This window comes from Protopterus annectens, chromosome 11.part0, assembly GCF_019279795.1.
Source record: "Protopterus annectens isolate FY-2018-M chromosome 11.part0, PAN1.0, whole genome shotgun sequence".
NCBI classification, from domain to species: Eukaryota; Metazoa; Chordata; order Ceratodontiformes; family Protopteridae; genus Protopterus; species Protopterus annectens.
This window is the reverse complement of record NC_056745.1, coordinates 280285836-280310206: the sequence shown is the minus strand read 5'-3', so window position 1 is coordinate 280310206 and position 24371 is coordinate 280285836. Positions and strand designations below refer to the sequence as shown.

General features: G+C 42.7%; 2 protein-coding genes across 2 annotated transcripts in view; one reads left to right on the top strand and one right to left on the bottom strand.

Moving 5' to 3' along the window:
• CHPT1 (choline phosphotransferase 1) overlaps positions 1 to 3141 on the top strand; it is a 1155717-nt gene extending 1152576 nt beyond the window's left edge. Inside the window, exon 9 of the mRNA XM_044087753.1 lies at positions 2693 to 3141. Within this exon, the coding sequence (XP_043943688.1) occupies positions 2693 to 2740 (48 nt within the window). The 3' untranslated portion in view covers positions 2741 to 3141. The remainder of the gene's footprint in view (positions 1 to 2692) is intronic.
• SYCP3 (synaptonemal complex protein 3) overlaps positions 2543 to 24371 on the bottom strand; it is a 1713853-nt gene continuing 1692024 nt past the window's right edge. Inside the window, exons 9-10 of the mRNA XM_044087754.1 lie at positions 3143 to 3247; positions 2543 to 2775 (exon numbers count right to left, since the gene is read on the bottom strand). Coding sequence (XP_043943689.1) covers positions 2722 to 2775; positions 3143 to 3247 — 159 coding nt within the window. The 3' untranslated portion in view covers positions 2543 to 2721. The remainder of the gene's footprint in view (positions 2776 to 3142; positions 3248 to 24371) is intronic.

The window sequence follows — 24371 nt, the reverse complement described above, 5'->3', positions numbered from 1 at the left end:
TGTTGCCATAGTTTTGGTTGGAGTTTCAGAAGTAATAGAAATCATCAAGAAACATTCAGCTCATAAGAAATATTGTGCTGAGTGGAAGATGGTCTCCTTTCAAGCATAGATGTATTTTATTTTGCATCATTCAGTCAGTTTATAGTTGAATCTCATTTTTTGCAGACACCAGTACAATTGGGTCTCATTTTTCTATGATTAAAGTGGATATCTTTGGCATCTCTGCACGTCATAAGTTCATGAAAGAGAAAGCTGCTGCCCAGTGCTAAATAGTCTCCTGCCTTTGTAGTATCCATAGCCTCCTTGGAACCTGACCTTTATATCTCACAGGCTTGTCCACTTCCCATTTCAAACTGCTGGTTCTGAAAATTAGCAGCCTGTCTCTTAGAAAATGCCTTATTGATACTTATCAACTCTGCTTGAAGGATTCTAGAACCTGAAGCCCTTATTTGTAGGGGACGATATTTGGTTGACATGGTTTCAGCATAGTTAAGACTAATCTATATTTCCTTCCAAAACTGATGTAAAATACCTTAAATTATTCCATTCACACCTATTTTATTTACATTGACAGAAAACAAAAGAGAAACAGCCCTGTATGCACCATTAGATCAAGTTCTACTAGAAAAGCAAGAGCTTGAGTTCAGGAAGACCATACAGCTGATCATCTCCTTTGCACCAGGAAGGAAGGGATTTGTAGTGGATAAGCAAACCATTTCTAAGTGGAATGTTGAGTGATTTGGTTTGCCATTAGGTGTCAAACTGTCCTGTGGAAAATAATGCTGTTAAGAACCACCTCGCCAGAGGAGTGAGTGCTTCTAGTGCTTGTTGCAAGCCGCAATTGCTTGTTGTTGGCTCTCACTTTCGCCAGCATTATTGCTTAGACAAGGACACAAACATCACGCCTCCTTTGGTATTTCACTGTTACAGGATTCATATTTCTCATCTCCCGCCTTTTAGGCTTTATGTTCCAATCACACAGGATGTTTAACTTCATTAAACAGCATTATTTCCAGTAGTAACCTACTGTGGAAGCCCCCCCCCATTAGATGAAAACAGATACAGTCGATCTGTAAGGTTCTTTTTATAGTGAGTGCTTATTACACTCTTACTACTCACCTGCATTTGGTCAGCCACTCCACCCAGCAGTAATGGACTGAATTTCTTACAAGCTAACAAGAATTTAGTTAAATATTATTGTGTGGTGTATTTTGGCTTCTGTTTTGCAGTCTTTGCTTGCTTAAGGATGGAGTTAAAACTGAGGAATATAGGAGCTGGGTATATGCTCTTTGTCCAGTGTCTAATACCAGGATGTGTGAACATACCCCTCCCCGAGCAGTGAGATGAGAAGATTAAATATTGTGAAGCTGGTGACAGCAGAAAAGGAAATCCCAATAGTTGTCCACTGCAAAAGAAGCCCCCCCCCCACTTACAAATGAAGTGATATGCTGAGTTTGTATCAATATCTGTTAAAACTTCCAACCAGCCTTAGAGAATAAAATCCTCTGTATCCTGTTTACTTACAGTCTGCGATTGAACAAAGGGGCTGGTTCTTCAGATTTGGGTGTTTGCAATATTTGAGTCACTTGATATGTGAAGTGCTGTAGGATGATTTGGCACTGTGTAGCCCAGTTCCAAGATCTGAGTTACTTTTATTTTTGCAAACAAGAAAATAATGAGCTCTCCCCAGCATGCTCAGTTACAACTGCTGAAGTTTCTGAGGTGTAAATCTGCCTTTGGTGAGGATAGATGAAAGGGACATGCCAGACCTAAACTGAGGGGAAAAGCTCTACCAAATTATGGAATGTCAGTAGGAGGTCAAAACTAACAATAATCCTGACTCGCAAAAACGGTTTAATCACCAGCAGGGAGGAGTGCAGTGCAGCCCTGACATGAAGAGGTGAATCAAAGGAACCATGACAGCTGCTGCCGCCGCCGTTGAAACCTAGCAAAGAATTAATACAAAAATGAACTGTCCTTTATAAATACGCCAGGGAAACAAGTTATTTCTGAGCCCACACACCTTTTCCTCCAGAAATATGTCTTGGTCTTAACACTGAACAAAATATAGGATAGGGTGGTAAAGACTGGGAAAGAACTGTTAACTGCTCTGAAACCATATTAATCAACAAAAGAGAACAAGGACATGGTATCAACCTTCTGTATGTCATTCAGGAGCCAACCAATTCCAAAATGTCACACCGTTCTGTAGTCTTCCTCTATGGCACTGCTTTCTGCCTGGGCAGGTATGCAGAACCTTCCAGCAACTAGGAAAGCTGATGTGAAATTTAAGTGGTAATGAAAATAATAAAGGAGTAAGAATCAAAACATAATACTGTATGAATGTAAAAATGCGTCTTTCAAGTTTGTTGCCTGCTACTTCTGCACAGATGATTAGTAAGTTGTACAGTTCCAAATGCTGCAGGTGAAACTTGGAAGTTATGGCTTTCTCAGACTGTGATTGCTGAGGAAATGGTATATACAGTATGGCATGCATTTGCTGTACTGCTGGCTGATACTGATCTTAAAAATTTAAGACAAATGGCATGACAAACATTTTATTCGAAAACAATGCTGATTTACAACAGAATGTTATATTCTTTTCATAAAGCACAGAAAATAGTTTAACAAAGTAAACACAAATGAAACTGTACAAGTCCTTAATGGATTATTATTGTATTATGTTGCACAGGTGCAAGTAATCCCCTCTCCTTTGAGCTCTCAGAATAACATCGACTGAAGAGACTTGCGAACACTTGCCATCTCTTGCTGTTGCTGGGATAAAGAAGAAAAAATACTTTATACCTATGTATAGATAAATATCTTTGTGTGCGTGTGTGTGTGTATATATATTATCATTATTTTTTGAATGGTAATAGATTTAAAAATATCAACTGTAAAACAAAAAGTCATGTATTAAGTTGGTCTGTTTTAAATGCTCCTTGTTATTCGGTCCAACATAAATTACCTGTGTTTATTTTGATATACTTTACAAATAGTTGAAATTCCAATATCTACTTTTTTTTTTTGCATAGCAGGCTGTTACTCATTTACTGCAGGAAATCTGTTACTACACAATGTTACTATGGAAAATCTTAAGTGGGATACAACTATAAATGACATTTTGCAGTGTTGCACTTACTGTGTCTATCATGATTTTTTTCTGTAACATTGCCATTTCTTTACGAAGTTCACTCTGTGCGCCTGAGAGAAGAGCTTCATGACTCTTTTCCAAGTCTTCCATGCTCTAAAGATAATTACCTCTTTTTAATTATTTTTCATAAATGTTTTAATTACAAAAATATAGCCACACAAACAACTAGATGTAAAAGTGTTTCATTAGGATTATACAGAACCTGCATTAAAGCCTATCAAAATCCAGTCCCCCAGACATATCAACAAAATTACTACACCAGTTCCAAGTAGGAAATTCATGTAACACATAGCTTGTGTTGTAGCACAGACTGCTTTTTAAAGAAAGCAACCATGTTCTTTACCACTCAGTGTAGCCAAGACTCTTAGGGAGGACACAGTACAGTTGTTTATGTAAACCTAGTCATGTTCAAATGATCAGTGCTCTAGTAGCCTACACAGGATACAGCAGCCAAACACTTCCAAAGCTTCAAGGGCACCTTCCACTCATCCAAACAAGTTAGTCAGCTCAAGCTGAGCTGAATAAAAATAGTTGTTTGGGCACCAATTCCTTCAGAGCTTTCATGCCAACAATGAGGGAGGCTAAAGCCCAGAAAAGGCCTATGCTAGGAAAGAAAAAATATAGATCTTTACCCTGGCAACAAAACATGCAGAAAGTAGGGGGTGGTGGTTGGGAGCTGTTACTGCAGCAGCCATTATTTGAACATCTATTGTTATGGAAAGTTTACTATATTTGTCATTATAATCTCTGCTGTATTAGTCATAGCGATATGGGTAGATTACCACAGTTTAGACTGACTGGAGAATGGTCATAGCAAAGCCTGTACTAGACCCAGAGAAAGAATCTAGTTTAAAGTGCATTATAATAGTATGCAAACAGGACCAAGTCGCTGCTTCTAAAATAATTCTAGAATCCAACTCGTTCCAGTCACAAATTAAATGAAAATGGACAAAGGCAGTCCCTAAATGTTTTATCCCATGCATGAGTCCCCTCAAATTATCTATAGTATGATCCCAGTTATTCCCACTAGGGATAATATATAATTATCAACCATGGGATTGGTAAGGCCAGTCTGACACCAAACGGGCTAAGTTAATTCAACTACCAAAAGGGAAATTAGCTTGGCTTAAAATGGCCTGCAAGGGCAACTGGCCTAGTATTCACTATTAACGTACGGAGCCAAGGCCCTCGTAGAATTAGAATGAGCCTCCACCCTGCTGGAATTGCTTTGTTGTGACTGGTATAATAAAAGGTAATAGCATACTACAGCCACTTGTAAATAGTCTGCTTTGACACTGAAAGTCCTATTTTTCCTTACTTTCACAAGAAATGAACAACTGATCAGAGCTCCTAAAATATTTTGTTCAGTCAAGATAGCATCCAGGTTGTCTGTAGACATCCAAAGTATGAAGTATCCTTTCTCCCTTTTTTAGGTTCTGGAAAGACAGGGAGATGGACAGCTTTCCTCAAAGTAAACTTGGATACCACTTTAGGCATAAATGAAGGATTAGTTCTCAAAGAAACCCTGTTTTGTGGAAAATGTCATAAAGCTGACCAACCATATGAGCTTGCAACTCAGCTACACTTCATGAATGGCCAGAGCAATTAGTAACACTGTTTTCCATGGACCCTCAAGTCAGCCTGACTAGCTGGTTCAAATGCAGTAAGATAGTTTTTTTAACACAAAATTAAAATCCCAAGGGGGAGCCATCTGTTTTCTAGGAAATGTAGTATGCAGCACCCCTTTCAAAAGCATTATCATATGAGATTACTTTGAAAAAGGGTGATCTACGAGAATTCATGCTGAATTGGCCAACAAATGAAACTTGATAGAAATCAGAGGGTTGTAACATGCACGAAATGTAGAACCAGAGAAACATTAGCTCTGAAATGTTGCTGGTTCCTGTTTTGGCACCAAATAGAAAAGCTTTTCCATTTACTAATGTACAATTTCCTAGAATCAGGTTTTCTTGCTTCTAATGTCTGCTGCACATCCTCAGAAAACAGGTACTTAAATGTTATTAAGATTATATCATATAGCCAGTGAGTTACTGTTTTTGAGGATCAAGATGAATCAAACATCCCTTGTTCTGTATGAATAGGTCCACTCTGAGAAAGCTTGTGGCAACTGTCCCTGACCTTTTCCAAAAGAAGGGAGACCTACTGTTGCCTGGGTTAGAATGGAATCACCACAACCATCTTTAAATAGTCCTTCTGAATCTTCAGAATGCCCCTAGCTAATATCAGAAAGGGTGGAAAAAAAGAAGTTATGTATTCACCATAACGTTCTATGTGAGTTGTTTATCTCACCTTTATTCTCAATGATGGGTTCGGAGCCGATCCTCGGCTCCGACACGGCCTATAGCAAAAGCTCAAGGTTTGCCAGTAGCTCGAGACCAAGCCCCTTATCCCACAATGCACTGCTGGAATTACCTCAGATCTTGTTTGCTGCGAGTATATATACCTTTTTTTTTTTCTACAAGGAAGCACTTCCCAAAGAGGAAGAAGTATTGAATAACCAGGATGGTACTAGCCTCTAAGTCAACTGTCAGCCAGGAGGGGGAAGGAGGGAGGGACGTGAGAATAAAGGCGAGATAAACAACTCACATGGAATGTTATGGTGAGTACATAACTTCTTTATGTGAAGTTGTTAAATCTTGCCGTTTATTCTCACTGATGGGTAGCGTCCCTAACACCCTCAATCTTGGGTGGCTCATGGAAGTACATTTTTCAGTACCATGGAACCAAAGGAAGACCTGTCCCTGGAAGCCTCATCTACTTTGTAATGCGTGATAAAGGTATGAGGCTTAGACCAAGTGGCTGCAGCACAAATATTGTCAAGGGGCAATTTAGCTTGAAAGGCAGAAGAAGTAGGAATGGCTCTGGTAGAATGAGCCTTAGGTTTGTTTGTCAGTGGCATGTTTGCATTCGCATAAACAAAGGATATACAATCTGATAACCATTTAGATAGGGTTGTTTTAGCCACTGGATTACCTTTTCTGGCCTCCGAAAAGGATACGAAAAGTTGATCTGATTTTTCTAATATCCTTAGTTCTATCAAGATAAAATCTGAGCTGTCTGTGTACATCAAGTTTGTGCAGCATGTATTTCAATTTGTTAGAGTGGTTGGGAAAAAAGACTGGCAACTCAATGACCTGATTGATACTGGATTCAGAACAGACTTTAGGCAAAAAGGAGGGGTTTGTTCTGAGAGATACTATATCAGCATGGAAAATCATGTAAGGAGGTCTGACAGATAATACTTGAAGTTCTGACACTCTGCGGGCAGAAGTAATGGCTACTAGACATATAGTCTTCCAGGACAAATATTTGAGATCACAAAAAGATGCTGGTTCGAAGGGGAAGGGGGATTATTTGAGACAGCATAAAATTCAAATTCCAGGAAGAATAAAGGATTTTGACAGGAGGTCTCATGTGAAAAGCACCTTTAAGAAAAGCCTTAGATAACTTATGGCCCATAACGTTCAACCCATCGAATCCAAGGTGGAAATTTGATATGGCGGCTAACTGGACTCGAACTGTGGCAGCTGCTGCTCCTTCCTCAAAAATCTTTGTCAAAAATTCTAAAATGGATGATAGAGGTGCTCGGAAAGGGTCGATTTTCTGTATATTGGCCCATATTGAGAAACCTGTTCCACTTACTGCGGTATAGTTTCCTGGTGGACGGCTTGTGAGAAGACAAAAGGATTTGTCTTGTATCATCTGAGAGTGAATGAAGTCTGGCAATTAGGGGAAGTGGATTAGCCAAGCAGTCAGCTTTAGGGACTGCAGTGAAGGATGGAGGTCCCCTGATGGGTGTGTCAGAAGGTCTGGAACTGGGTCCAGGATCCATGGATCCCCCAGCAGATGATGGTGAAGGAAGGGGAACCAAATCTGTCAAGGCCAGTAGGGGGCAATGAGGATAACTGTCCTTCCCAGCGATTTTGCTTTCTGTAAAACCTCAGGTATCAATGGAATAGATGGGAATGCATATAGGAGACCCAGAGGCCAATCGTGTACGAGTGCATCTCTCGGGGAATGTCCAGGAGGTGGTATTAGGGCAAAGTAGCTTCTGCATTTGGTATTGATATGACTGGCATAGAGGTCGCAGCAAGGCTGGCCCCATTTGCGGAAAATCGAATCCGCAACATGTTGGTTGAGAGACCACTCGTGAGGCAACAGTATTGCCCTGCTCAGATTGTCCGCTATCACGCTGGATTTCCCCGGGATGTGCGTTGCTATGAGAAAACAGTGGGATGACACAGTCCATTGCCATACCCTGAGGGCTTCTCGACAAAGGGGGTAAGACTTGGTTCCACCTTGTTTGTTCAACCATGTTGTCCGTCTGAATTGCAATTTTCTCTAGAGGAAGAGAGTCCTGAAAGTACTGCAATGCCAGAAGTACCACTCTCAACACCAGAACATTGATATGCAGATGTGACTCTTGATCCGTCCATGTGCCTTGGGCAGTCTTTCCCTGAAAATGTCCCCCTCCCACCCTATCAGGGAAGCGTCCGTGATCACAGTGGCTACGGGGGGGGGGGTATACAAAAGGTCTTCTGACTGTGACATGAAGAGACGTCAACCACCACCGAAGGTCTCTCTTGCAAGAATCTGTGATGAGAATCATGTGGTGCATCGGTAGCTTTTGGTAAGACCACTGAGCGAAGAGCAGCCATTGAAGGATTCGCATATGCATCCTTGAGAGTAGTACAGCCAGGATTGCTGCCGCCATCAAACCTAGCACCTTCAAGACCTCTGCAGCTGTAGCTTCGTTCTTTGACACCAGTGAGTTGACGTGTTGGCAAAGAAATGAGACTCTTTCGATTGGAAGACATAGAGTGGTGGTTAAGGTATCTAACTCTGCTCCTATAAAAATGGTATGCTGCGATGGTGATAAGGCAGACTTTTCAAAGTTGATTGTAATGCCTAATTGATGGCAGAGTGTCAGAGTATATTGTGTTGCCTGAGTCAATTGATGCCTGGTGGTAGCGGTGAGGAGCCAATCGTCTAGGTATGGAAACACCTGGAATCCTAGACGCCTCAGGTGAGCCGTGACCACTGCCATGCATTTGGTGAACACTCTGAGGGCTGTAGTGAGACCAAAGGGCAGGGCTCAAAACTGGTAATGACTGGCTCCCAGCCGGAAACGCAAGTGATCCCTGGAGCGTCTGTTCATCTTTATGTGATAGTATGCGTCCTTGAGATCTATGGAGCACATCCAATCGCCTGTCCCTAGGAAGGGAAGAATGGACTGAAGCATGACCATTCGGAACTTCCTTTCTTTACGAATTGGTTGAGTCTGCTGAGGTCCAAGATAGGTCTCCAGTCCCCTGTTTTCTTTGGTACCAAAAAGAATCTCGAGTAAGTTCTGAATCCAACTTGGTCTACTGGGACTGGTTGGATGACTCTTTTTTCTAGCAATTTTTGGACCTCTACGATTGCTTGTTCCTTGAGACTGGGTGAACCATCTGGGATTCTGTTTACAGGAGTGGGAGGGGAAGAGAACGGTATGAAATATCCTCTGGAAATGATGCTTTGTACCCATGTATCTGACGTTATGTTTAGCCAGGCTTCTGGGTACAAAGATAAGCGACCCCCGACTGCCTCCGGACCAGGACCTCCTTTCAGGAGCGTTGGTAGGGCTGACCAGAGAACTGGCCTCTGTCACCCTGTTGCTGTGGGCCCCCTCTGCCGTGCGGGCGGTGCGTTATAGCCCCCTCCACTGCCTCTAGAGGGGGTTTCTCCACGTGTGTCCTGAAAGGCTCCCTGTGGTTTTCGGAACCACATTTTTCCGCCCTTAGGGCCCTTGGGATAGGGCCGAGTAGGGGTAGAAAAACGGACTCCAATGGCAGATAGGGTCGTGCCTTCCTGCTCACACCTAGTTAAAGTTTCCTTTACTTTAGGCCCAAACAGTGATGAGCCATCAAATGGGGTGTTGATAAAGGAAGGCTTAAAGGGCTCCACAAAGGAACAGAGACGCATCCAGGCTTGTCTCCGCAGAGCAATGCTTGAACTAATGGCTCTACTCGAAACATCAGCTGCATAAGATATGAGACGCATGGATGAGTTCATAACTGAGTTTAGGGTAGCGAGCTGTGTGTTGACTTTGTCGGCAACCCCTGCAGCTACCGTACCCTGGAGAGTATCTCCTAGCTCTTTCAGGAGATCTCTTTGTAGTCTTGTGAAATGGGTTAAATAGTTCAGCGATCGTAGAGAAAAAGTTGCTGAACTAAATATGCGTTTCCCATATCTATCCATGATCCTAGAATCTCTGTTAGGAGGATGGATAGATGCAGATGTTTCAGACATTTCCTTTTTGGTGGCTGCAGCTACCATCATGGCATCAACAGGCACTCCTTTGGTCAAAAAGGCTTTGTCCACTGGGGCAGAGATGAACTTATTCGGCTTCCGAGGGACAGGTTCCATGGCCTCCGGTGACTCCCATGACTTACGAGAGATCAGCTCCATGAGCTCATCGTAAGGCTGAGACAACCAAGAAGTGGAAGGTTGAGACCCAAAAGCCTTCAAGAGCACTGACTCGTCCTCAGTAGGGGTTTTGGACTGCCAATCGTCCCTCTGAATCAGGATCTCTAATATCTTCGCAAAGGAGATATCCTCAGAGGGGGATCGAGAGGACCCTTCTGACTCATCAAAGTCAGTGTTGGATGTCAAAGACTCCTATGGGGAGTCGAAGTGCCTCCTCTTGCTCAGTCTCTTCCTGGGTACCTCCTCAGTGGGGAGATCTGGGGAGGTCTCGGAAGAACAGGGGGCGCCCTGTGGAGCTACTTGAGGCTCAGGGTCTCTACGCTTAGGGGGGACCGGTAGACGTAGAAGCAGACACAGGTGCTTGAGGGGAGAAGGAAGCCCGAACTGATGCTGACGATGTCTTAGGAGACAGGACTCTCCTCATGGCATCGAAAGCACCATGGCTCCGACAAGAAGAGGTAGACGGATCCGGAGGGACCATCCAATCCTCCCGCACCAAAACCATGGGCTCTGAGCCCGAGGTAGGAGCCGAGCTCATCCGAGCCGAAGCCTCGAGAGGAAGAGTCGGCACCGACAAATCGGTCCGACTATCCTCCCCGGACCTGACAGGAGAGTGTCGGCTCCTAGCATCCTCGGTCGGCACCGAGGATGTCCGAGTAGATGGAACTGATAACACCGGTGTGGATCTCAGTTCCATAGGATTGACAACTATCGGTTCAGGCTCCTTCGTCTCCGAGAGTCCAGTACAGCTCGGAGGAGGAGTAGTCAAGTCCATTTCAATGGTCTTCAACTCCGACGAAAGGGTCGGGGCCGACAACAATTTAGCAAGTCCTGGTGCCCGTAGAAGCTTCTGCACTAGCCGATCCATATCCATATCCATATCCATATCTGAGAGGCTGACCAAAGACTTCGAGGAATACACCGAAGGTGCTGACTGGAGCAGAGGAGATGAGGGAACCTCAGACACCGCTCCAAGACTGGGAGCTGGCCCCGAACCAAAGGGACACTCAGTTCAGAGAACTGTGGAACCGATGACCCTGTACCCTCTTCTCTTTTTGCCTTATTAGTAACTTTAGAATCTCCAGAAGATTTAGATGATTATGAAGATCGGCTAGCACCTTCCTGGCTACCCAACGCCTCAGAGAAAATATGCTGCAGCAACCCCCTATCAATAAGTTTTCTCCTTCTCTCTAAGTACCCTAGAGGAAAAGAGTGGCAAATACTGCAAGAGTCTTGGAGGTGTTTAACCCCCAGAAAGTAAACACATTGGACATGTCCGTCAGTGACGGACATTTTCTGTCCACAATCTGGACATTTCTTAAACCACGATTTGGGATGAGACTTTTCCCTCTCATCCGACATGTTTAAAGTTTGAAACAGGCACACCACAGAATTAACTTGTAGAGGTTAAATAACTAGGCCAACACTAAAAAAGTACTAATAACAAGAAGAAATTTGTTAAATCTAAATAGGGCTAACAAAAGGCCCAACACTCTAAGAAACTAAGCCAACACAGGGCACTACCTACTACAATCTAACCTACGAATAACTACAGTATTTTAACGTGAAACACACACACACACTAGATAGAGAATAATATATATCAAAAAGAAAGAGAAAGAAATTTTTAAACTTGCGATTTAAGCATAATATGTAGCAATAACCCCAAACAACGAGGCACAGTGCAAAACAAACTGATAAACAAAAGAAACACTGTGAAGAGGACAAACGCACCGGACAGCCGAGATATTCTGTAAAGTTTATTCCAAGGTAAAACGTTTGAACAGTCACCACGTTTTTTTGTCATAGACGGTAAGACTTCTTCAGACACTAACAAATTACAATTAATATATATATATATATATATATATATAGAGAGAGAGAGAGAGATATATGCTGACAAATCATTCAAACTAGCCAATAAAAAGCTATACAAAGCAATCCTCATAAATATTAATGAAATTAATTCGTACCTAAAAGCATGAAAATCTAAATGACCTATCAATAAGTTCATGTACATCATTAAAACATATATTTAAGTATATATTCAAGTGTGTGAATGTATTGTGAACATTTAATAGAAAAAAATTTTGATGTTTTTGTGTTTTTAATTGTGTGTAAAGCTTTTTGCCATGTATTATGAATAACTTTTCATTAATAGAACAATACTCCCATCTAGTGGTAAAATAATGTATACAAATGAATTTCTCTTATATAAAGGATAAGTGAAATAGATGTGAATTTAAATATAATATATGTATAGAATAAATAAATTAAAAAACCTTTGGTTGTCTTAATATTAATAACACCCTCAATAAAATGTATGTGTTTATATATCTATGTCTGTATAATATTGAATGCATAGTAGATACAATAAATACAATAAATATAATAAAATATATATATATATATATATATATATATATATATATATATATATAGTTTCTATTAAATGTTCACAATGCATTCACACACTTGAATATACACTAAAATATATGTTTTACTGATGTACATGAACTTATTGATAGGTCATTTAGATTTTCATGTTTTTAGGTACGAATGAATTTCATTAATATTTATGAGGATTGCTTTGTATAGCTTTTTATTGGCTAGTTTGAATGATTTGTCAGCATATATATATATATATATATGTTAATTGTAATTTGTTAGTGTCTGAAGAAGTCTTACAGTCTATGACGAAAAACGTGGTGACTGTTCATATGTTTTACCCTGGAATAAACTTTACAGAATATCTCGGCTGTCCGGTGCGTTTGTCCTCTTCACAATGTTTCTTTTGTTTGTTAAGCATAATATGGTCCGAGCTGACTGGATCACCGAGATCTCTCTTGCTGCGGAAAACTAGATCTGAGGTAATTCCAGCAGTGCATTGTGGGATAAGGGGCTTGGTCTCGAGCTACTGGCAAACCTTAGGCTTTTGCTATAGGCTGTGTCGGAGCCGAGGATCGGCTCTGAAACCATCAGTGAGAATAAACGGTGAGATTTAACAACTTCACATGCACAAATTCCTATCCAAGAAAAAGAAAAAACATCTGTCGTCCAGGCTTTCTTTACATCAGGTCCTGGAGCAGAATTTTGCCAAATGATTATTGTGAGCAAAGGCAAAAAGATTTACTTGAGGTGTTCTCCACAGCTAGATCAATTCCTGGAAGACCCCTTGATTAATTTCTATTTGTGAGGGTCTGTCCTGGACCTTGGCTAGCAGCCAGACAGTTTTGCTCTAACTGTATACAAGATGTTGTAAAGTGGGATTCTGCTGAACAGCTGTATCCCAGGCTACCATGTCTAGTCTGCAGAGAGGGTAAGATCTGGTTTCCTGTTTGATGTTATCTGTAAACAGTTGTAGAGCTCGTAGGGACCATAGCTAATTCAGAGTAGAGCGCATGTGTAACATTTCTTATATGTTTGTGTGTTTTGGTCCATCTTTTTTGTTCCAAAGATTCTACATATGTATCTCTATAGACACTGCTCCTCAAACAAAGTTTGAGGTGTCTGTTGTTAAATACTGTGTTGGAGCTGGAAGGAAAATGGGAGACCTGAATTCTGAAAAAAATTGGTCTCTTCACCGAAAAATCTCCCTTTTCATAACCCCCAAAACAGGAATCTAGGAAGTCAAGGAATGTAGATGGTGGGACCATACAGACTTTAGGTAGCACTAGCTTTTTTCTCATGTGGACTCTTGCTAGAGGAATCATGAGAATTAGAATTGCCATGAGACCCAGAATCCTGAGAAATTTCCTAGCTGAAACAGTAGTATGAGTGGAAAAACTCTGGAACAGATAAAGATGCATGTATTTTTTTCCCCAGTGGAAGAAAAGCTCTTTGAACTGAGGTATCTAGGAATCAGTCATGGAAAGCAGTCCTGTGAGAAGGAGTTAAACAATTTCTGTAAGTTCTCCAAGAATCCCAGTCTGTGTAGGAAAGCCCTTACCCAAGTGAGAGATTCATGATGGTAAGGCATCTAAATAAGGTAAATATGAATACTTTGCAGTCTGCAGAAGGCTATCACGGGAGCTAGACACATGACTACCCTAGTAGCAGTGGATAGATAAAAGGGTAATTCAGAAAAATGCTAATGTGATCTAGACACAGAATACCGTAAGAAATGTCTGAAATCTGGCTCTATAGGAATGGAATGATAAGTATCTTTCAAATAAATCTAAGGTCACCAGAAAACTGAAATATGGAATGACAGCTATCAAGTTGTGAAGGGATAATATTTTAAACATGGGCACTGTCATAAATAGGTATAGAATGGAAAGATCTACAGCTGGTCTCCATGAATCTTTCTTTGGTATCAAAATCATTCATGAATAAAACCCTTCACCTAACTAGCAGTAGGAACAACTTCAATCACCCCTTTAAATGGACGCTGAATGAATGACCCAAAAAAAAAAAAACAAAAAAAAAGAAGTTTGGTCTGACGGATAAGGAGGAATTCCTTGAAAAGGATGGAGAGACTCCCACTGTCATCTTACTTCCAGAACCCAACTGTTTGAAACTATCTGTTGCCGAACAGAGAAATGGAGGTTCAGACTTTCTGGAAGGATTAAGATTTTGCAAGATGGGAAAGGGGGAGGGAAGTCTTGTAGATAGTCATTCAGACTTATTAAGGTGTCCTTTTTTCCTGTGGGGGGAGGGTGGCTTACTTTCTTTTTGGAACCTCCCTATCATTGCTTTTTAAATGTTTGTCTACCAGCAGCTTGCTGTGTTTAATTTTTTCTTTTTGAAAAAGGTTCTAGGGGGTAGTATTAAACCTCCTTGGCAAAGTTGGAGAAGGAAGGCCGAAAAATATGAGATTCCCTGAATCACCTTACTTTTCATTTTTTAAGGACCTCTGCAGCAGATGGTCCAAAAGCTAACTCTCTAGCCACCCAGTTTCAACTTTGACATCAGCTAAAAGGTTTTGAGTGTGCAAACAAGCAAACCTAATGACAGTTCTAGTGGCTGGAGCTCTGGAAGTGGCACCTAGAGAATCATAAGCATATTTCAAACAGTAGGTAGCCTCTTGGGACACAGAAACAATTAGGTTACACGATTGTTCTTCCTCAGAAGAGGAAACAGATGCCATAATTTTCCTCATATTCTCAAAAGAGGCAATCACAAACATTAACATTTGAACATGACAGTTGAGAATTCTAAAAATGTTGCACAAGAATACACTTTTTCCCATTCTTGTCTGAAGGGGAGAGATTGGTATTAACCAGATATTTAGGAGCAGCTAAGATAAATAACTGCTGAGATTGGTCTCTGATTAGTATACAAAAGTTGTAAGATTGAGGAACTTTAAGTCTATATGCTTTACTGGGGCAGCAAGCTGGCTGTCAGGAGAGTTACAGACTGTGACAAAAACATCCTCCAATGCTGAAAGAATAGGTGGAATTGGAGTAGGTTCTGGAAATTCATTTGCAATAAATTATAATACAGTGTCATGTTCCTGCTGTGATAACTAATTTATTCTCTTTGGCAAGTTTTTCCTATCGACACTAAGGAAATCAATACTTATTCCAAATTCACAATGCAACTTGAAAAGCACTCATTTATCCAAGCAAGATGTCCCTGTTTAACACAGGACACATCACCTAACCTATCTCCTTTCAGAGTTTCTTATCCTCTGTCAAGATTTACAAAAGACTAACCCACTTTAGAAACTAATGTATATATACATTACACTTTGCTTGACTGTACATTGCACTGTGCTTACTCACTACAATGAACATACACAATTTTTTCTTAAACTTGGAAGTCTTCAGAAAATTAAGAATCCTTTTTATTTTTTACCAGAAACCAATAAATTTGAAGTGTCTAAAGCCTGAACTAAACCCTGAGGTAAGCCCAATAAATCACTCCTGTCCAATGTGAATGAGACAGGAGAAGAAATATGTCTAATTTTTTGGTTCTTTTCAACAAGAATTTCTGAAGAAGCAGACCCACTTTTGCCAGGAAAATCCTACCTGTGGATAGGCATTGTAGTCTGGCTAGGCAAAGAGCTATTCACTACACCTTCTACCAGGACTAAGGAGTGGTTCTCCTTTGCCAGCCAAGGGTACTCCAACAGCTACAGAGGACTTTTCTAACCTCTGGTCCATGGTGACTCTAGAAACTACACCACAGTGAGCCAAGTACAGTTAAATTGTCTGAAGAAACATAAATGGCCATAGCAGAGTCACTAATCTGTAGCTGCGGCACATAGGAAGCCTGCTGTGGTGGCAAATACTGTTTATTAAATACTTTTCTTCTTTTGGTAGCTGAGAAGAAGGAAGAACTGATGAACAAGTTGATGTCCTTCTATTCTCATGTTGCAGTATTCATAACCTTTGGGTTATCCTCCGCTCACAACCCGAACATCAGGCCAGTATACAAAAGCTTTAGTCACTGTAAGGTACATGGGACGTCTGATGTTGGCTGTAGAGTGTGTGGGCCATAAAACTGACATCTGCACGTACCTTCCTCAGAACTTCTCTGCTGCCAATCAAACGTCAGCTCATCCTGCTGTTTCTGCCATAGGATCTTGCAAGTTTAAGATAACTACCCTGTTGGGACCTTTTTTCTTTTTTTGGTCACTGTATGCTTGCCCAGGTTCATGTCATCCAGGAAAGGAAAGTGTAGGTGTGGACATCAGATCCCCCATAAGGACACCCGTGACCTCTGCCTTTTATGCCTAGGGCCCAACCACGACCATAAATCCTGCACGATTTGTCAGGCCTTTGTTCCAAAGACTCATGCCTTAAATATCTATTTAGAAAACCAGCGTCTCAAATGTCTGGCTCTGGCGATGGAAGGGCCATCCAATCAGACCTTCGAGCCACCGAAAAAGAAGGCCAAAGTTTCCAGGCCTGAGCCTATTGCTGCACCTCCTCTACTTGACGTTCCTCTGTGGCTGACATACACCTGAAGGAACATACGGAACCAGCCGTCTCTGGCAGAGTGGGTACTGATGTTCATCGTGTTTCACTGTTGCAGTCATTGCAATTGGGTTATCTTGCTGGCAGGCTACCCGCAGTTGGCCTGAGTTCCAAAGTCTAGGTCCGGCATCGATTGCTGTCCCCTCCTCCCTGACGTCAGTGCACCAGGGGTATAAAAGATGCAGCTGACGCCATTTTCTTCAGTCTTTCTTGCCGCGCAGTGCCCGAAGCAAAAGTAGTTCACAAATGCCGGTTGGCCGACTCCTGAGATTTTCAAATTCGAATTTCAGATCTGAAGTCTTCATTAAAGCTAAGTACTCCATTGGGGAAACTTTTTTCTTGCTCCAGACCGATGTCAGAAAAAGTTAATAATTGTATTTCTTGTGGGAAGCAAATACCTCATAAGGATTTTCATTCTTACTGCATTCCTTGCCTAGGCCCTGACCACGACGTTGCTAGTTGTCGGTTTTGTGCTAGATTTAACCAACGCACTATTAAGTGTAGGTACGATTTTGCATTTCATTATTTTGGCAGAAGATTTAACTATATAATGCCGTCGGAGCAACAGACTACCGGAGTTTATAAAAAGCGTGAAGAAAAGGACAGGCACCCCGAGGTCCAAAACCGACGACGAGGCTTCTGCTAGGCCTGTCGCCGGTTCTCAGTGAGGCGCTTTCGCAGCCCCTGACGCCCACTACCTCAGAGCCACAGGCCGCTTCCGACTCCCACGTGGAGCCGACTAGGCCGCTGGAAACTCAAGGTATTGGACACTCGGAAACTATTCCCTCAGTTGGGTCCGGAGCCGCTGAGCAGGCATCGGCTTCTGAGGGTGTTTTCAGGCCTACATAGTTATATGTAAAACCAACTTCAGCTTCAAAGGCAAAGACTAAAGCAACTCTAAAGACAAAGAAACAAGTACAGCATTCTCCTGGACAGGCCTCCATGCCTAAAAAACAGATGCTTAAAAATGGCCGAAGACCTAATTACTTTTATCAGGAGGGGGATGGGAACCCCTGATCAGAGGCCTAGGCAAGAGATAGAATATGCATCTTCAGATCAGGTTTCCATTTCCTCTGATTCCTCTTCTGAACATGAATATTCTCTTCCTCCCTATGAGGATTCTGATGCTGAAGAATCTATTCCTTCAGCCTCTCCTCCTGAGGATTATTCTTTTGGGGAAACCCTGCATACTATAAGGGAGCATTTCCACTGGGAGAGCCAAGATTACTCAGAATCCAAGAAAAGGCTCAGAGACTTCCTTTTATTACCTCAGCACAGGCCCCTTGCTATTCCACCTGTTTTAGACATTGTAGATGATGTATTTTCAGAGTCCGGACTGTCTCCTGACACTTTGCCACCAGCTCCTGTTAAACCGGACAGATACTACAGGGTTCCTGATTCACATAAATTTATTTATAAAAACCCTGCTGCAGACCCAGAAACTATCTCTCAGGGTCCCAAAGGGGTCAAGGCTTCCACTGCAGAAAACTATATACCCTCTGATAGGCATTCAAGGGCCCTGGACAAATGGGGGAAAAAGATTTATACTTCTGCTACCTTGGCTGTAAAAGCTTTAAATTGTCAATTTAATATGCTTAAATATCAGCAATATCTAATGTCACTGCTTAAACAGAAAATGTTGACAAATTCGGAATGTGCAGAAAACAAAGAAATGCAGGATTTATTGCATGCAGCTGAACAAGTAGGAAAGCATACTTTGCAATGTGGTTTTGATTCTCTAGAGGCCTCTTGCAGGGCCGCTGTTACAGGTTCTGTCATTAGGAGACATGCATGGTTAAAAGAACAGAATCCGCCCGATCATGTTTAAGCAAAATTATTAGAAGCTCCATTACAACATGATACCTTGTTTGGTGTTAAAGCAGAAGAGGTGTTGAAGAAAATGGAGGACAAAGCTAAATCTATGCAAACAGTCAAGCATTTCTTACAGGTACAGCCTCAGATTTAGCAGGAACTGGCCTGCAAAGAATTGGTCCTTTCCAGTGTCAGACAGGCCACAAAGAGGCAGATACAGACGCCCCAGATGCAGATCACAGCCCCAAGGCTCATATAGGCCTAAACAATGGGGTGCCTCTATGTCCAAAAGCGGAGAAGAAAAATCACAGCCATACAGGAAACAGTCTCAATGACTTTCCCTGCCAGCACCAAGCACTTATCTTCTGGCAGCTCCTTTGGGGGGAAAACTAGCACTTTTTGCACAAAGTTGGCACATGATCACCCAGGACAAATGGGTCTTAAATATCATATCCCAGGGCTACAGGTTCCATTTTTACACCCTGCCAAGGCCAAATGGTATGCCAGACCTGCCACGCAATCAATGGGCAGAGGCACAAAACCAAGTTTCATCCCTCATGGACATGAGAGCCATTCAGCAAGTACCACAGCAAGAGCAGGGACTAGGATTTTACTCAAGGCTATTCTTGGTGCCCAGAAAGGACAAAACCTGGAGACCAATACTGGACCTGTCTATAATGAACACATTCCTGGATATTCCAAAATTCAAAATGTTAACTCTGTAGCAGCTTCTGCCCATGTTGGGCAAGAAGGCTTGGCTTGTGACTTTAGGCCTAAAAGAGGCATACCTGCATGTCCCAATCAGACAATCATGCAGAAGATACCTCAGATTTATAGCTGGCTCAATGCATTACCAATTCTCTGCACCGCCCCTTGGCTTATCTACTGTGCCCAGGGTCTTCACAAAATGCCTGGCGCCAGTAATTGCTTTTTGCAGACAAAGAGGAATTCAAATATATCCTTACTTGGACGACTGCCTGATTCAAGCAGAGAACAAGGACACTTTACTGCAGCATCTGGCGTTTGTAAATACATTACTAATAGGCCTAGGGTACAAAGTAAACGAAAAGAAATCAAAACTTGTACCCTCTCAAGAGATAATATTCCTGGGTGCAAGCTTAAATACAACTGCCCAGATGGCTTATCTCACGCCAGACAATCACAGACAACTGACTACTTATTTCAAAATGTTGGCAACAAAGACCCAGTTATCTGCAAGAATAATTCTGCAGGCTATGGGCTTCATGGCATCCTGCATTCTGCTTCTCATTCCCTGCCTGCAACAGGAGTTTCGATGGTGGGCAAAAGCCTGTCACCACAACACGGGACAGCCATTCACCTTACCCACGGCCAGGCAGACATTGACAACAGATGCATCAGGTTATGTCTGGGGGGGCCCATATGGCAGGAAGATGTATTCAGGGCACATGGTCCGCAAGTCAAATGCATCTACATATCAATCAAAAAGAGATGCTAGCAGTTCAAAATGCCCTGACAGCCTTCAAGGATCTACTTCATCCAGGACAACTACTGATAAAGACGGACAATACCACAGTCATGTGGTACATAAACAAGCAAGGGGGCACACATTCCTATCCCCTATGCAGACTAGCCATGAACTTGTGGGACACAGCATTGACTTACCAAGTACATCTGCAAGCACAACTCCTGCCAGGAAGGATAAATACTCTGGCAGAAGAACTAAGCAGAAACCTAATGGATCCCCATGAGTGGAAATTGGATCCACAAGTCTTCAGCATGATAACAAGGAACTGGGATGCCCGGACATAGACCTATTCGCCTCCCCTCACAATTGCCAACTAAAAAGATTCTGCACAAGGACTTATCACAAGCAGGCATTGAAAGTGGATGCTCTATCTTTCAGCTGGAAAAACCTAACAGTATATGCCTTTCCTCCTCTGCCTCTCCTCCCCAAGGTACTCTTCAAGGTCAGACAAGAGAAGCCAAAAATGATACTGATTAACCCAGACTGGCCCCGCCAGCACTGGTACCCAATCCTAAAGAGCTTGTCTCAATGCCCAGCTTGGACATTACCTCAAATTCCTCACTTATTGACCCAACAAGACAGTCAGATACTGCACAGCCAACTCAGAACCTTAAACCTGGCAGCATGGCGGATAATGTAGCCATTCAAGACACACCTCTTTCTAAGGCAGTCATGGATGTTATTTTAGAGGCCAGGAAGCCTAGCACCAGAAAATCTTATGCAGAAAAATGGAAGAGATTCTGTGCTTAGAACCAGGCACAAGGTATTGACACGATTGTTCCAAATATTCCTCAGATTTTGCAATACTTAACTGAGATGCTGGATAAAGGCCTTTCCTTTTCATCAATTAAAATTCATGCCTCTGCCATTTCAGCTCATTACAATACAGAACCACCTTTTTTCTCATCCATTACTAAGGCAGTACCTCAGAGGGGCCAAAAACATTAGACCCCCAAGGAGAACACCAATACCTGCATGGGACCTCAACTATGTCTTGGAAAAACTTGCACTGCCTCCGTTTGAGCCAGCCTCGGCAGCTGATATAAAATTCTTATCCTGGAAAACAGCTCTACTCCTAGCAATAACCTCCGCTAGACGAGTCTCAGAGTTACAGGCACTCATGGCTGTAGAACCTTTTATCATTTTCCATCCTGACAGGGTTTCTCTGAGGACAAACCCTACATTTATGCCTAAGGTAGTGACCAGTGTGGCCCTTAACCAAACAATTCACTTGCCTACGTTTTACCCAAACCCACAGAATAAGGGTGAGAGACTTCTGCATTCTTTGGACATTCACTGACAGCTACGCTTCTACTTGGACAGAACCAAAGCTTTCAGAAAGACTGAACAACTTCTAGTAGCATATGCTGCAGGATCACAAGGAAAGCCCATTTCAAAGCAGACTATTTCAAAGTGGATAGGCCACTGCATTCGTTTCTGCTATTCACAGCATGGCAAATCAGTGCCTAAGGGCATTAGGCCACATTCCACCAGAGCAGCAGCCACTTCAGCAGCCTTCCTCAGAGGAGTACCAACCAAAGACATCTTAGAGGCTGCAACTTGAAGTTCAGTGCATACTTTTACAAAGCACTATCACTTACCTTTCTACTCTAAATCCAGGGCAGGCTTTGCCACTGCAGTTCTGCAGGGCCTGATAGCCTCTCCTAATCCTATTTAGCACAATCCTCCCAACCATAGCTTTGGGATTCAACCCAATTGTAATGACTGCAGCAGTGAAACACAATGAACATAGTACAGTTGTGTACCTACCATAAATGTAGATGTTCGAGTGTATTCACTGTTGCAGTCCAGGTTACCCTCCCACCATACCCTTTTCCTTGCTGGGGCTTATCTGTACTTCTCTATTCTATACAACCTATGTGGTGTATTTGCTTGTAGATGAAGGAAAAGTTGTTTTTTTGGTTATGCATGCTTACTGGCATTAGTGAGCCTACCATTTTAGGGGCACCTGAAATCTGGGGCAAGAAAAACTGAAGAAAATGGCGTCGGCTGCATCTTTTATACCCCTGGCGCACTGACGTCAGGGAGGAGGCAACAGCAACCGACACCGGACCTAGACTTTGGAACTCAGGCCGACTGCAGGTAGCCTGCCAGCAGGATAACCCAATTGTAATGACTGCAACAGTGAATACACTCGAACATCTACATTTATGGTAGGTACACAACTGTACATTCTGGAGGACGCAGGTCCAAGCGCTGAAAGCATGTCTGTGGAGGTTATGCAGACATCAGGCTCTGACGACAAAGGGGAACCTCAGCTCACTGTGGACATTCAGACTGGCCCTTTTACTGTTGTGGAACTGCCTGAACCTAGGCCCCTTCAAGCCTATTTCTTCCTTAAAAAGGAAACACAAAACAAAACATATCTCTCCACCTCCTGAAAGCCTGTCTGATTGGCAAACTTTCTCTTGGGGTTTATTTAATGCCTTCATGGCCCTTAGGCCTTCAATGGCTGCTTCCCCTCTGCCTGCCCCTCCTGTTATCAGCCCTGGGCCTCAGACTGAAGATCCTCTCCAAGTTGAAGCTGAAGACTCTTCAGATTCCTCTTCTGAGGACTCCCGCCTCCCCAGAGGAGGACTCTGCTGAGTTAGAATCCCCTGGAGAGGAACTTACCTTTGGAGAAACCATCTTTCGGATGAGAGAGTTTTTTTTAAATAGGACTCCACTGAAATGACTTAAGTCCAAAAGAGGTACTATGAACGCTTACAAATGGATACCCCTTCACCTTCTGCCATTCCTCCATTCTTATCAGCCTTCTTAAGACACCTTCAGTGCAGCCTCTAAAAATCCTGAATCCCAACCCCCTGCCCCTAGCGGACCTGACACGTTTTATAAGGTCCCAGAAGGGACCAAATGTCTGATAAAATGCCCTGTTGCAGACCCTGGCACTATTTTTTTGGTCTCTGCAAACAAGCCCTTCAGGCTACTACTCTCTACCTCTGTCCTTCCAACTGATAAGGACAGTAAGACTATAGAGCACATTGGAAAAAAGGTATACACCTCTGACACTTTGGCCTTTAGGGCTGTTAACTGCCAGACTCACATGTCTAAGTATTCCTTGGCCCTTTTGACTCAGGTTTCAAAACTTTTGACGATCTCCCAGACTCGCCTAAAAAGTCTCAAATGTCTAACCCGATCTCCTTGTCCTCACAAGTAACTAGACACTCAATCAGATGCAGTTATGATGCTGCAGAGGCCTCGGCCAGATCTACAGCTTCTGCCTCAGTGCTCAGAGGGTACTCTTGGCTGAGACCCCAACCCCTACCTGATGATATCAGGGCTAAACTTCTAGATGCACCCCTGGACAATTCTGTCCTATTTGGGACCAAAGTGCTAGAGCTTTTCAAAACCCTTCAACAGAAGAAAGAATTACAGGATTTGAAGCATTTGTTTGTGTCTCCAATTCCTAAATTCCACAGGAAGTATCCCAAAAAGACGCAATTAATCAGAAAACATTCTGCTCCTACTCCTCACTCTAGGGGCAAAAAGAGCTCCAGGAAGCAGCAGCCACCTTCCAGGCCTGCTCAGACTCCAACCCAGAAACCTCAGTTTCAGGATAGGGCAGGTAGTCTGTAAATACCTGACTCTCCATCCACCCCCTCCAGCTTCCATACCCCTTTTCCAGAGACTCTCTCACTGTCTTCCCATCTGGCAAAGCATTACCTCAGACAAGTGGGTCTTATCAATCACAGAAAAGGGTTACTTCATAACCAGGATCATGCCTTCCTCCTTAAGAGATATTCCACAGCCATCAAAGGACCAGCTAGCCCTATTCCAAAAAATCTTGGACAGCCTCCTCTCTCAAGGGACTATCCAACCTGTCCCTCTGTCAGAAAAGGGAAAGGGCTTTTACTCCAGACTTTTCCTAGTCCCAAGAAAAGACGGCCCAGGAGACCCATCCTGGATATCTCCTATCTCAACCTCTTTCTATAAGTACCCACTTTCTGCATGCTTACGCTCCAGATTCTATTCTCACTGCTAATGCCTCAGGTATTTCTGGCCACCTTGGACATCAAAGATGCATGTCTGCATGTACCCATAAGGCCCAAATACAAGAAGTATTTACATTACTCTGTGGGTTCCTCTCATTTTCAATTCTCTGCTTTACATTTTGGACTATCTAATGCTCCAAGGGTATTCACCAAGTGGCCTGGCTCCAGGGGTAGCCTATTGCAGGGTCCAAGAGATACACATTTTCCCATACCTGGATGACCTCCTGATCCAGGCAGATAACTTCAGTTCCCTGCACAGCCATCTCCAGACAGTTATTTCTGTTCTGCAGTCTCTAGGTTTCACTATCAATCTCCCCAAATACAGCCAAAACCCCTCCCAGGACCAAGTTTTCCTGGGGTGCAGAATCAGGACAGATGTTATGAGGGGTTTCCTCCCACCCCAAAAGGTGGAAAGCCTGAAGGAATACCTGCTGTCTGTCCTTCACACCACTGCAATGACAACAAGAGAATAT